The 14,875-nt window shown below is 35.7% G+C and overlaps 2 protein-coding genes across 2 annotated transcripts; both read right to left on the bottom strand.

Moving 5' to 3' along the window:
* Positions 1–3,886: 3,886 nt before the first annotated feature.
* LOC112024868 (L10-interacting MYB domain-containing protein) lies at positions 3,887–8,315 on the bottom strand. The gene is made up of 5 exons (XM_065772814.1): positions 8,039–8,315; positions 5,788–5,853; positions 4,826–5,155; positions 4,422–4,752; positions 3,887–4,327 (listed from the first exon to the last, which is right to left on the bottom strand). The coding sequence occupies exons 3-5, from the start codon at positions 5,153–5,155 to the stop codon at positions 4,062–4,064; spliced, it is 927 nt and encodes a 308-aa protein (XP_065628886.1). The 5' UTR covers positions 5,788–5,853; positions 8,039–8,315; the 3' UTR covers positions 3,887–4,061.
* A 5,218-nt stretch (positions 8,316–13,533) lies between these two features.
* Positions 13,534–14,669, bottom strand: LOC136067275 (ABC transporter B family member 11-like). The gene is made up of 3 exons (XM_065772883.1): positions 14,102–14,669; positions 13,766–13,820; positions 13,534–13,659 (listed from the first exon to the last, which is right to left on the bottom strand). Exons 1-3 carry the CDS (start codon positions 14,429–14,431, stop codon positions 13,598–13,600), a joined length of 447 nt encoding a protein of 148 aa, XP_065628955.1. The 5' UTR covers positions 14,432–14,669; the 3' UTR covers positions 13,534–13,597.
* Positions 14,670–14,875: the final 206 nt, after the last annotated feature.

The following is a 14,875-nucleotide window of genomic DNA, read 5'->3' as shown; positions in this document are numbered from 1 at the left end:
CATGTGATTAGGTTTTCTAAGTCCTCTTTTTACTTCAATTTATATGGCAGTATTATACTGATTTTTTTAATAATAATATTATACTGATCGCAGCCTTAAAAAATAAAAATAGCCAAAAAAGATAGCCATATAATTTTGGCAACACACACACACACACACACACACAAAATGCTAATGTCTGAACAAATCTTCACCAGACTTGTTTGGCATTTCTGCAAACAAAATGAAGGTCCTGGACCGAGACAAGACAAGTAAAGCAAGACACAAAGCTCTATTAAGAGTAGCAAGGAATTGAAATTTTATTTTCTGTTGATCAACGCAAATTATGAATGTTAGACATGTGAAAACAATAAAAATGATAAAATACTTCAAAATAAAAATACTAGCCTGTAGTGTACGTAGTCTATGTCAAAGACATGATAAGCAAGAAATGGAATAACATAGCAAATTACAAACAATAGGACTTAACCAAGAGTTTTAGGACATACCAATCGTAGCAGGGGATAATTTCCATAATCCACAATCGTAGAGGAACCAAGTATGTGGATTTCCTTTGGTGCCTGCTATTTTTTGCCTGAGTGCTGAAAAATGATTATTAAACATCAAACAGTTAGTTAGCAGCATAACATGATGGTTAATTGATTGTTTGAACTAGGATAAAAACCAGAATTCAATTTGTAATTTTGACCCCTTAGTAAAAAAAAAGGTGCTACGAATTCTTGGAGGATATAATCCAAACAGATCCTCAAGCTTATGCTAGTCTCAGAATATAGTTAGGATGTGGAAATTTTGGACTGGTACCATGCAACTGAAATTACCAAAAAGTAAGAAAAAAGAGGATTAAAACTATCTCAATAAAATTCCTGTATGTAGTATTTGGAAAGGGTATGGGAAATCTTCAATTGGTTTTGGGCCTAGGAAGGCAAAAAAGTTCTTCCAGTCATCCTAATACATATATGTTTGATTGAGTATAATAATTTATCTTAAAAACTAAACATTTTGTTTTTCCATCCTTCATTGATTCATTCTTTGCATCTAAGAAAAGAGGCAAATATTATCCCTGAGAGGACGGACAAAAAGGAATTGGCGGAGAAACTATGCGTTATATATCATTATATTGTAAGTTTTTTTTTTCCCTTCTTATATCTATATTAAGATATAGAAATTTACTATTTGAGAGAGAAAGAGAGAGACCAAATTAAGAGCGGGTTTCTACTCTCACTTTCCTCTTCCATTAGTTAATAATTCAAGAAGGTTTTACCAGATATTAAAGAAGAAAAATGAATTCATAGAAGTTTAATCCCTAAATAACCAAAAAAAAAAAAAAAAACACACACACACACACAAAAAAACAAAAAGGGGAGAGAGAGGGAGTTGTGAACTTGCCATTCAAATGTAGATATATTAAGTCTAGAAGCAAGAATATATTCTGGTAAATCATTGATCCAATATTGTTGGACATCATTGTTGAATTTTGCTTTGAAGAATTGGTCTTCAAGGACCTTATTCTCCATGGTAGGTTTGGGGAGACACGGGTTGCTATATCTGTATGTACAACTACATGAAGAATTGTGAGAAAATATGAGATGAGAAGAATCACCATTAGTGTGGGGTATTTATGCCAAAGGCCTGGCACAAAGATTTGACGTATTAGTTTTTTGTTAAAAAAAACACACGCCATGACACAAGTAAAAGCGTTTATTGCAAGTTTGGAAACGCAAGAATACGTGTTAGGTGCAATTCATTAGATAGCCATGAAAATGGAAGAAAATTTAATGTGGTTTCCATCGTTATTCCATTTGTAGTCCTTAAAAATTAAAATTCTATCTCAGTCTCACGCACGCCAAACAAAAGCTCTATGATTCTATCTCACACATACCAAACAAAAACCATTTGATGATTTGGTGCCGGTTTGGATAGCACTTTGTTTCACTCAAAGTGGCTATGCGTTTTCAGTTTTTTTTTTTTTTAGCCGGACTTATTGACTTTTGGGAGACAAAAAATACTATGCATGAACTGTTCATGCACTGTTCACGCATTAAAAATATTAAAAATGGGTCCCACAATACTATTTATACATTTAAAAATTATTTTGCTACAGTGTTTTGAGCAACAATCAGTTTTCAACAACAATAAGTTGTATCCAAACGGATCACATCAAGAATCAAGTGGCAATAAATGTAATAGAACTACAATTTGCATTTTCGGAAAGAGTTCATCTGGTGCCACAATCTAGTGCACAACTCGCCCATGTGACGAGTTATGGTTGGTGAAGGGGTGATAACCACAACTCAACACATGGGCGAGTTGTGCACTAGTTTGTGGCACTAGAATTTTTCTTTCGGAAAACACAGATAAGGGTTATCTGTCATCATAACCTCCGTTACCAATTATAATTATTTTTTAAAATGCATTTAATCTTGCCAATAATTTTTTGAATGGCAAGTTATATATGCATATGGTGTGGTGAGTCTTAAATCTAAGAACTTGTTGGTTCAAGTTAATTTAATTGGTAAATTTTTTTATCATCATTGGAGTTTAAACCCCGTCTACATAAAAAATCAATTGGTGTCTTGAGTTGAAGATAAAACGCAAATTATCATGGAACAAATGTCATAAGTTAAAATTATATCGTTTCTATCAAAATCTAAGACTTCACCTACCATCCAATCTACAATCTTATATTTATAATCAAGAAGGTCGAAGAGGGCAATTTCTCGTCCTACCAAAAACAATCTAAACCACTTTATAATTTTATCTTACCCTTGCGATTATAATCTGATTTTTTTTTCTTTCTTTTTCTTTGGATTGTTTTTAATAATATAGTTAGTGAATTACTGTCTTCTTTTTAAGTTGAAATTCATTAAAAAAAAATATATTTCCTATTTATCAATTTTTTTAAGGTGCAAAACTTATAAAAGGAAAACAATGTAGGAAAAAAACAAGAAAATATGGGTTTAATTAAAAAGAAAGACATTATAATATCTAAAAGCTAGAATTTGGCTTACTCCAGTACTTTTTTAATTGGAATCATTTTGTTTTAATGAGAAACTACCACATTATCTACTAACTAAATAAAATGTGGAGATTAAAACTCACTACTGCTTGTCATTGTATATTTAAAATAGAGGGACATGTCCAGTTAAAAAAGTATTTGAGGTAAGCTAAACCCTAAAAGCTAAAACGTAGCATTTATTATTGTTATGCTCCTTTTGAGCTACATCAACATAGCATTTTGGTCCCTTCAATCTAATTTGGTCCATTTAGTCCATTTTGGCCAATTTCACTCCATTTTGGACTAATTGGGCCTTAAAATCATTTTTCAATTTGAGCTAAAAAATTGTTTGTTTTTCTTAATTTTAGGGTTGAAAAGTATGAGTTTAATTCTATTTAGGCCAAATTCTTTAATTTTGGGCTGAATAATAAAAACAAAATAGCCATTAAAAATTAAAGATATGGGCTCTTAAAATGCAATAAAAATGATAAATATTCAAAAGAATATCTTAAAATTCAGGTTTCAATAATACGAGCATTATACTTATACTTGGAAAGGAAAAAAACTGCTACAATTGGAAGTGAATATATTGGCGGAGGCTGCACTCAAACCATTGCAGCATATTCCTGCACATTATGTTGCGTTAACGCATTTTGCGGAGGCAGAGGCTTAAAAAAGCAGCTGTGGCACTTGCTACTGCACTCATTATAAGGGCTAAGAGCGTACGTGAATTCAAACCAGAAACTAGTCGGTTTCTATTTGTGTGAGAAGTATACGAATTCCATCTTAATGCCACAATACCTATTGTTGCATAAGTTCAATTCCAAAATCTACAGCCCACAGGCTGCACAGGGCTTGCACAGAGTTAGTCCAATCAATGAATCATGAAACTAATTATGAACCAAACTATAACAGAAAATATAATTAGCAGCATTTATAAACAAACTATTTCCCCACAAAAAAGAAAACATATTATGAACAATCTAGTTCACTAGAGCAAAATTATAATACTAAAACTGACATTTACATTTCCCAGATTAGCCAAAAAGTCGCGCAGTCCCCAAAACTAACTGCAGGTTGTTTTACCACACTTCCCTTGCAACCATGTCAACCGGATGTTGTTGCCTTTCAGAGAGATGAATGTTTCCCTTAAATTGGGGTCCTCAAAGAGGTCCAATGCAGCAAAATAGAGAGTTTCATCAATGCCCGGTATCTCGTCCAGTGCTCTAATGCAATTAGTGATGGTAAATTTCTCATCACTAGGTGTTTTTGCAACTGCCCTAGACTTCAAAGCAGCAACCATTTCAAACATGGCTTCTGCCATAGCATCATGTATTTCTCGATCCTTTCGGCTTAGGTGCTTTTGCAACTGCCCTAGACTTCAAAGCAGCAACCATTTCAAACATGGCTTCTGCCATAGCATCATGTATTTCTTGATCCTTTCGGCTTTGACCCGAAGAAGAGTGTGTCTCAGATGGACGTTTCCTTTTTTTCTCCACATTATTCTTCATTGTCCTTTCTGCTGATGACATGATTCCTTGCGCAGGTTTCAATAATGATGGGTTTGCAGAAAGTGGGGTTCCACCATCCTGACATGAATTCAATCCTGCATTATCTATTCCAGCAGACTTGTCCAACTCTTCATAGTGACTGGATTGTGCATATTTCCCTTCAGCCGCCGAATCTGTGAATATTACACATAGCTGCTCATATATTGGGCAGTCCTTGACTTTGACCATTTCAGGCCTAGGCTGTGCCTATATGTGAAATCTATCAGAAACTCAAAATAAGATATTCAAAAATGGAAGATCAAGAAGGAAAGAAATGTACCCCAATATCTTCCCACAGGTCAAACCCAATGCAACACGAATCATCCAAAGCAAAGTCATTATTTTGATCAAGAGCTGATTTCAGATTATAGAAGCGTGTCCGCAGAACATCCAGGTGCTTCCTCAATTGATTGTTATTGAAGTTGAGATCAGTTTGGTTATTAAATTCTTCGCGAATGAGATTCCATGTTTTCTTGTCAAAAACATTGTTTGGTCTGTTCCCTAGTTGTATATGCTTAACAACCAAGTCCGCAAATATCTTGTCGAGGGATGGTGTCCACCTTGTCCTTGAACGTTCCAGCTTTGGCTGATGACTCGCTTCACTGTCCATCTACAAGTGCAGAAAGTGCATTAGAAATCAATAATATGCCAATTAACATAACAGTTCAATAACTTCTTGCTAAGAAGCCAAGATTTACAACTCCAAAATAAATTATATCAATTAAGGTATGGCTAGACAATGTAATAATCAAATTCATAGTTAAAAGTATTTGGAAAATAACACTTATTAAATTGGGCCTCACATTCACCACATACTGGTTAAAGGAAATAAACCAAGAACTTAAGAATTTTTAGATTTCAGGTGTAGTTGCTGAGTTTTGTTTCCTTATTTAAGGATGTGTAACTCATAGCAAAACATTTCTCAGCAGATTTTTCTTTAATAATAGAGGCATGAGCATAATAAATTTGACCTATAAATAATCTCATCAAATGATTTCTTGTAACCCCAGACAGAACAGCATGCAGCAATTTAAATAAATAAATAAATAAATAATCTAAAATTTTCTTTTCTTTTTTATTGGTAAGTTAAACATGCACCCGGTGGGTCTTGAACCCATCACGGCATCACCTCTGATCCCACCCTCCACCTTGTTCTTACAAGGGAAGGTGTCATTTGAGCGAGAGCTCAATGGCAAAAAATTAATAAATAAATAAATATCCTAATAATAGTTAATCATTTACCTTGAGTTACTTTTTGACCCAAATGATTCTCCTTGTTGAATGCGTAGGACAACAGGTCATGATCCTCTGTTAGATGGTATCACACAAATGATATGTTATTTTCGAGTAGCAATTTTAAACCTATTTATATAAAACTAAAATATCCATAAGATTTACTAAAAATTTGCATGCTCAACTTTTGCATCAGAAGTCTTGGAAATGTCAAAATCATACATAATAGTATAAAATCAGAGAAAAAAGGACAAGATTATAACAGATGATTGCTAGTCAGTGATCCTGCAAAAAAGCATAGTTTAAAATCATCCTCATAATATTCAAACTTTAGAGATGACACCAAAAGGTGCAAAAGTAACAAATAGTGATAGCCAACACATATATTTTTCTTTACCAAAAAGTACCTATCAACACATACAGACAGTTACAGAAGATCAGGTGTCAGAATGCTGAAGATTACCGTTAAAAAATTAGTCTTACAAAAATTGACATTTCTTAATCTATTTACGGCATAACATAAAATGACAACTTGAGATTCGTAAACCCATATAAGAAAGATAATTATGCATGTGACAAATATATTTAGTTTATTCTTATTTCTTTCTCTTTTTTATTTTTTATAAATCAAATATATTTAGTTTATTCTAATCCATCTTTAATCAATTTCAAAAATTGTCCACTATGTTTTTGTACAGTTTGAACTGTTCTATATATAAAGACTCTCTCTCTCTCTCTCTCTCTCTAACAACCAGCTATTCTCATAAATATCAAAGAGATAGAAGTGTGATAGCAATTTTGGGAATTCTTGCAAATTCAATTCAAACTTCATATATAAATCGCTTGAGCTAGCGCAAGAAATCTTAGGACTCATAGAAACAATCATAAAATTAAAAATTTGAAGAAGAAAAGCCAATGAGCTCTAGCTCAAATGGCCTCTTCCCTTTGTAAGCACAAGGTGGATGATGAGGTTGAAGATTCAAAAATCACTTGGCACAGGCCTAACTTATTCATCAAACAAATTTTGAAGAAGAATAGAAATCCATAATCATTTGTAAGTATCCCTCAGCTCCAAGCTTTTACATAATATTGCATAATCATTCAAAAATCACTTTCCAATGCAAAATATTGCATAACTCTCAGCTCTAAACTAACTATTCCAACCTTCTTTTACTTCCTTTATCATACACAACAAGCTTATATTTAGATATGCATATATAATTTATAGATACACGTGTGTCCCAAGAATGATAAAAGTGCTTAAAAAAATTAAATCCTGAAATAAACCAACTGCATTTTACTCTTGTCAATATTACTTCCCTCTGCTTTTGACAACTTCATTCTAACCCATGACTCCTCAAATCTCCCTTCTCAGACTACAGTACTTTCTTTTCACAAACATACAAAATAATGAAAACACAAAAAGAACGCGACAAGACAACTAAAATTTCAAGCAAATAGCTGTTCATTATATACAATCAAACATTAAATTGCCATCTGTTTGGAGAGATGTTCAAAACTTGCCAATGATCTCTAGCTCAAATGGCACCTCCTCTCTTTTTTTTTTGATAACATAGGGAACCTTTCTAAAGAAGGTGCTCTTTGGACTTGCCTCTAGAATATAGCTAATATAACCTACGGGCAACTGACCCCACCCGCCAAAATCAATTGCCAGGTAATCCAAGGGCATTCACTCCCTAAAGGGATAAGCAGTTTACACTCACGTCCAGGACCTACAGGATCGAGGGTGAGGTCGTGGGTCACCTATTAGATGCGTGTGTAACTAACTAACCCGTCAAAAAATAAAATGCTCAGAACTTGACTAAGCATATAGCCCTCTAGATTGCAGGCTAATTATACAGTTCACAAAACCCTCTGTTTGGTTCTCATGAAATTTTGACAAAAAGGATTCACCTTTCATAAGCAATTACTCATTCTTCTTTTAAGGACCAAACAGAGCCTTAAGTAAAATCACAACGCCCTCCAAGCCCATTCCAAACCCTAAAAGAGACACTAACACAACAAAGCTCGAAACTTTATCACATATACCTCGAGAAAGAAAGCATTTTTATGATACTACTATTTGATTTCACAACAGAATCAATGTATTTACAACTTACTAATACGAATACAATCCAAACAGAAAGATATATAATCAAAACAAATGAATGAAATCGTTGAGTGTGCGAAAAAGATATTAAAAATAAGAGAGATAATAATAACAATGAAGATTGCAATGAAAAATGATAATGACAAGCACCTGATCGCAAAGAGGGATGGGAAGGTTGCAAAAGTGAGAGAGCCTATAAAGAATACTGAACACAAACGAAACAAAAACAAAAAAAAACAGAGAGTGATTTTTTTTTTTGCTTTTGGTTTTGGGTTCTAAATATTTGAGCTTAATTGGCGAATGATGGTGTAGATTAATGGGATATGCGGAAACTGAAATGGGTATATAATAACATGTCAAGAGGAGATTGGTACAGTTCCCCAGTGTTTCCAAAGTGGCGCGTGTTCAGTCACCATTTGTGAAAAATCTTTCACTTGATTGGTTCCATTCCAATCCCGATTCCCACTCCTATCTCTCTTTTTTCACTCTTTTGGGTCTTGGAATTGTGGGCTTAAAAGCTAACAGAACTCTTTGGGCTCAAAATCTTTTTCTTTGACTTGGATCTTTTCTTGGGTCCATTCCTCCTTGTTCGGCTAGTTGGGTTTAGCCCAGATGCCAGATTTCGGCCATTTTTTAGAGAAGGAACAAAAAAAAAATCTCTTTAAAATTTTATTAATGTTTGATTAAGGCTAAAAGACCTTTAGGTCCTGTTGTACTTTTAAATTTATGGTTTTGATCCCTCCAACATCAATAGTGTAATTTAAACCTTCTATTCATGGTTGTTATTTCCTAAAAAAAAAAAAAAACCCTTCATAGTTGTTTTTAATATGGTTTTTTTTTTTTTAATAGGTAGATAGTAGATGAGAGAAGGTGAGATTCAAATCACAAATATTAAACACCACGAAATATGTCATTATTACTGGATTATCACTTAAATACCATCAATGCAACTAGTGTCATTGGAACAATTTATTTTTATATAGCTTTGGGGTATTTAATGGTTTAGAATTAGATTTGAGAATATATATCTCACCTATGTGCTTAATTTTGTGGTTAGCATTTTTTTTTTTTTTTTGAGAAAGGACACTGTAATTTTATTAATGAATAGCCAAATCGGCTTGAATTACAAAAAGAAGGTGTGGAGGAACATCCTCTATCCACACCGTAAACTCGCTAACATGTCTAGCATGGCTAACAATATTATGGGCTGACTTGTTCGCTTGTCTTAGCACAAACTGAAACTCCACTACATCCATCTGATCTGCCACTTCTTTAGCTTCACTCAGCAGATGACCATACTCGTTCAAGGGAGAATTCTTGCTCAACAGTTCATCAATGGCAATCTTTGAGTCACCCTCCAAGATGATTGAATGGAACCCGAGATCCTTGGCGAGTTGTAGGGCCTTTTTTGCTGCTAAAACCTATACTGCAGCAACAGAAAACGGGAGATGGAAACTTTCTGCCATCGACGCATACACCCTGCCCTTTACATCACGGATAATGACTCCCACTCCGGCACATTGATCCTCCCTAAACACAGCTTCGTCAAAATTAACTTTGAGTTTTGACAACGGTGGAGGCTTCCATGTAGGCCGAGAAACAGAGTGAGTCGTCAGCTCAGGGGGACGAGATTGGCTGGCTCGAATAAACGCTGATCTTGCTTTCTGCACCTCATAATGCACCTGTTGCACCGGTACGTGTGTCCTTCTTGTTCTCATCGTGTTCCATCTGTTCCGTATTGCCCAGGTTGTTGTGGCAAACAAGTTCAGGTCCTTCCCTGTTTCAACGCTAGTGATGTATTTATATATCTATTAATTGCAATGAGATTCTATGATTTGATGAGGGCCAAGGCCAACATCATATACTAGAAAATAATTAAATAAAAACATCGTTCCACCCTCTCATATATTTTTTTTCCCCTACAATCTTCATTTGGGAGTTTGTCTATTTTGGATAAAGATAGTTTTCCGTATTTTTCAGTGTTTGATAACATTAGAATAAACTAGTGCGTAACTCCGTGCATATGCACGAATACATTTAAAAATAATCACAATTACATATGAATAATTTAGAATCTAATTAGATCTAGACTCTTTTGTTTTTACATTCAATAATTTACTTGCCATAGAAATTAAAATTTTAGATGGAACACATGCACAAAATTGAATTTCAATTAAAATTCAATTTAAAATCTAATTAATTTAGACTTTTTAATTTTTACATTTAATAATTTACTTGAAACACAAATTTAAAAATTAGATAAGACACGTGGTACAAAATTAGACTTTAGTTTAGAATTTAATTGGATTTTCTCTTAGTTTGCCTATTAATATATATGTGTGTGTATATATATATATATATGTATATATATAACTTATTAGCTTGAATTGTTTTTAGTTATACAAAAAAAAAAGGCTCATAAATATAAAATCATTCAAAAATTATATTTTTAGCGTTTACTTATATTGGACTACTCATTTTTTACACTAAATTAACTCATTTGACACAAAAATTAAAAAATTTAGATTAGATGGGACACATGGCACAAAAGTAAACTCTTGAAATCCAATTTTTACATTGAATTAACCCACTTTGCATAAAAATTTAAAATCTTAGATTAGATAAGACACATGGCATAAAATTAGATTCTAATTTAATTCCAAATTGAAATCTAATTAGATTTTCTCTCAGTTTTACCTATTATTATATTACTAGTATGTAACCCATGCTACCACATGGGAATTGATATATTATTTGATGGGATAGCAGAAATTACATCTATGGTTCGTCCAGGAGAGTCGTCCATGATCACCAGTTAGCTAAACGGCCAGAACATCTCTAATTCGTCCAGACATCTCATCCCTGAGTATGGATCAATGGAATAAACCTCAGAGAATCAAATTGAAAGAGTCGTCCATGTGCAAAGCGCATGGACGACCCCAACAGTCGGACAAAGAGTCGTCCATGGGCATTGCACATGGACGACCACACAACACTTAGCAAATTCTAGAGCGGTTAATCAGCCCGTATTCATCGCCACCAATTCCTCCCAAGTATATAACTTCTAGCAGCGGTTATAATTTCTATAGCTGTTGAAGAAGTTATGTCCGGATTCCACAAATCTGGGGGAAGTTATTGAGCCAATAACCGCCCCAAAGTTCTCTATATAAGGGCCGATCTGAACCACGCAAAGGTATGAAATACTAAAATTTTTACTCCTAATACAGTTAAAACTCCATTGGTGGGAAGATACTAACTTAACCATCGGAGGGTATTTGGCCGGTCCACCCGATCTCCTCTGACAGTGTGTTCGTTTTTCAGATCTTCGCTACCGCTTTCAGCCCATCGAAACCGAGTTGTTTAGCCTATTGATTCTGTTCATCATCAGTTGGTGCTGTCTGTGGGAAGGAAATATCTATGAAAACTTTAAGTTTGACAGTTTATTCTTCTTCGGCAAAAGGCTGTATGTTCGGACTAGATCAAGGGCCACTAGCCCAGGCCACCAAGAGAGTAGGGATGCTTCCAGCCATCTCAACCGAGATCGCCAATCAGCGCCTGTCATATAATCTCCTTCCATCCAACACATACAGTCCATGGCAGCCGCCATGGCGAAGTTAACTCGTCAGAATCAAGAGTTAACTAGAGAGATAGAGAGGCAGCGCCGTGAAGGACATGTAGAAGAACAAGCCCAAAGTCAAGAAGATAGAAAGGGAAATGCTAAGTACGAGAACCAGTCAAGGGGCACCACTTCACGAAGGGTGCCACACTTGGAAAAAGAGATGGATCAAATGAGGAAGGTTATGGATGAGATGAAGGAGAACATGAGAAGGACGAATCCTGTAGATGATTTGGTTCACCGAACAGATTCTCCTTTCACGGCTTTCATCAATGGCCATCCCTTGCCTCCAAAGTTCAAAATGCCTTCCCTGGATTCATATGATGGGGCGCGCAATCCTTTTGAACATATCGCTACTTTCAAGACTACCATGCATCTCCAAGGGGTTCCGGACGAGATTATGTGCAAAGCCTTCACTACCACACTTAAGGGACCAGCGCGAGTGTGGTTCAGCAAAATACCCCCAAATTCTGTAAGTTCTTTCGAGGAGCTAAGCAAATTATTTGTTAATAATTTCATTGGGAGACAGAGACACAAGCGTTCTTGACCCAGTTTGTTAACTATAGAGCAAGGGGAGAATGAAAGCCTGCGTTCCTTCATTACGCGCTTTAATAGGGAAGCCCTGACAGTGGACGAGGTGGACGACAAGCTACTATTGGCAGCCTTCCATAATGGGGTTAACTCGGACTTATTCATTCACAAGCTGTATGAAAAGGAGCCCCAATCCATGGCTAAACTCGTCCATTCAACCCAAAACTTTATGAACACCAAAGATGCAATCATAGCTAAGAAAAGGAAGAGAGCTGAAAGAATAGAAGTCAACCCCACACGTCACCCTGATCAAGGCCTCCGTCCAAAGAAGGGACGGACGGAAGATAAAAAGGATCGAGATAGAGATACCAGGAAGGCAGGCCCATCAGCAAGGAATCAGAATTACACACCCTTAAATGCCCCACTCGATCAGGTGCTCATGCAAATCAAGGATGATCCTTCCTTGAAGTGGCTAGAGAAGATGAAAGGAGATCCTAGCAAGTGCAACAAGAATAAATATTGTCGCTTCCATAGAGATCATGGGCATGATACGGACAAGTGTTATGACTTGAAGCAGCAGATTGAGAATCTTATTAGACAAGGAAAGTTGAGGCATTTTGTTGGAAGGGATCATAAGAATGAAAAATTGAAAGCGAAGATGAAAGAGTCATCACAACCCCCATTCGGAGAAATAAGGGTTATCATTGGTGGGACTTCGACAGGACAATCTTCCAAGGCAAAGAAGATGTATCTTAAAGCGGTGCAGAACGTCCAACTCTCTGGACAACCCCTAAGGACGAAAGAAGCAGATGAGCCAACAATTCTTTTATGGACGAAGAAGCTGAGAGGATTCATCATCCACATGACGATGCGATCTTCATTACCCTACTCATTGCAGGTTATACAACCAAGAGGGTGTTGTTGGATAATGGAAGCTCGGCGGATATATTGTATTACCTCGCCTTCCAGCAGATGAAGCTTAGACGAGATCAACTTCGTCCAGCGTGCTCACCACTGATAGGATTCGGAGGAATGAAAGTGCAGCCCGTCGGCACCATTACATTACCTGTAGTGGTGGGGTCATACCCGCAGCAGATAACTAAGGAAGTGAATTTCCTTATGGTGGATTGTTCATCCTCATACAATGCCATCATTGGAAGACCAACTTTAAACAGTTGGAAGGCAGTAACATCCACCTACCACCTATCAGTTAAATTTCCTACGGAATGTGGGATTGGACAAGCACAAGAAGATCAGTTGGCAGCCAGAGAGTGTTATTTAGCCATGTTGGCTATGGACGAGCAGATGCAGACTATGAGTATAGAAGAAAGAAGAATTGTTGCAGAACCAACTGAAGTATTGGAAGATGTTTTATTACAAGAAAATGATCCTGAGAAATTCACTAGGATTGGAACAGGGATGAAACAGAAAGTGAAAGAAGACCTTGTCCAGTTTCTGATGAAGAATACTGATGTTTTTGCGTGGAGCATGNATTCTGCTAACAACCTCGCCAGTGTTTGTTTCCTTATCAAAGAATGCAACATCTTGCCTCAGAATAGTCTTCAGATACAAACCCTTATTCGTGCGGCCTGTCGCTCCCCTGTCACCATCCAACAAGCCACCTCTGACAAACAACAAAACATATTTCTCAACTCAACAACTGATACTGATGAACAAAAGAACAATATGCAATAAAATTTTTAAGTGATTGGAGTATGCAATGTACTTACGAAGGAAAGCTGCGACAGCCGAACCCAGTGCCAAGTAGACAAATTTTAGACAGACCTAAAATTTTGGAGGAAACCACTTTATAAGATCTTCACGTAACAATTTTAAGATGTCAGAAAAGAAAGAACAGGGTTGCTAATAGAACAGGGTTGCTAATACATCCCTTAACATAGGCTAATACTCAATTCATGCTCCAGTATATTATTATATATGCAGCTGAAATATATCAAATTCTTATCTCTGAAAAGTATTTAAATCATAAGTCTTAAAATTTAAATCACATCTTTCAGTCAAAAGGTTGGACCATATCAATTACAACTTATGCAGAATATCTGCACCTTGGAAACTGTATCAACTATGTTGGGGCTATTCTGGTTTTGTCCAAAAGAATTGGCCAATTCCCCGAATAGCAGAGTCATAAGGGGCATACACATCCCATTCCCAACGGCACCAATTGTGCCAAGGATCATCAGCAAAATATCCGTGGAATCTGCAAATGAGAACAGTTTCCGAAATGGAACAGTGTTAGTTTTTTCATCCCCTTTGATCTTCTTTGAGTCTTCTTGATCACCATTCATGCTGGAGGTTTTCTCTTCTTCTGCATTGCTTTTTGACGTGGCGGCTGCATTTGTATTTGTTTGGCTACCCAAGCCATTCTCCACTGCCATTTTATCCAAGATCCTAATGCAATTTTTAGTTACTTTAATCAGGATAAACAGAATCTATATGGCCCCTGAAGCACACAATTAATGGTTGAAATCAGTCACTTATAAGCCAAGCTGGAAATTTCAAACTAGTGGGACTTAAAGAAATACTAACTTAGCATCGTCACTAACAGGGGCGGAGCCATGTTAAAGGGTGGGGGGCCATGGTCCCCCCAAAATTTTGAATTTAAAAAAAAAAAAAATATATATATATATATATATATAATTATTTTAATGTTTTCAAAATTTAGTCTACAAAAATAAGAGTTGGTTCTCCCAAGTATTTGAATTAGTCCAATAATGCTCTTAAAAAAAATAATTTGTCTAATAGTTATAGAGACATAATTTATTTTTTGCAATTATATTTTTTTGTAAAATGTACTTTATATTTGTTAAATATTTTGAAAA

Source organism: Quercus suber, unplaced genomic scaffold (assembly GCF_002906115.3).
Source record: "Quercus suber isolate HL8 unplaced genomic scaffold, Cork oak 2.0 scaffold_65, whole genome shotgun sequence".
NCBI lineage: Eukaryota > Viridiplantae > Streptophyta > Magnoliopsida > Fagales > Fagaceae > Quercus > Quercus suber.
Note: the sequence above shows the minus strand (reverse complement) of the source record. Positions and strands in the feature narration are given on the sequence as shown.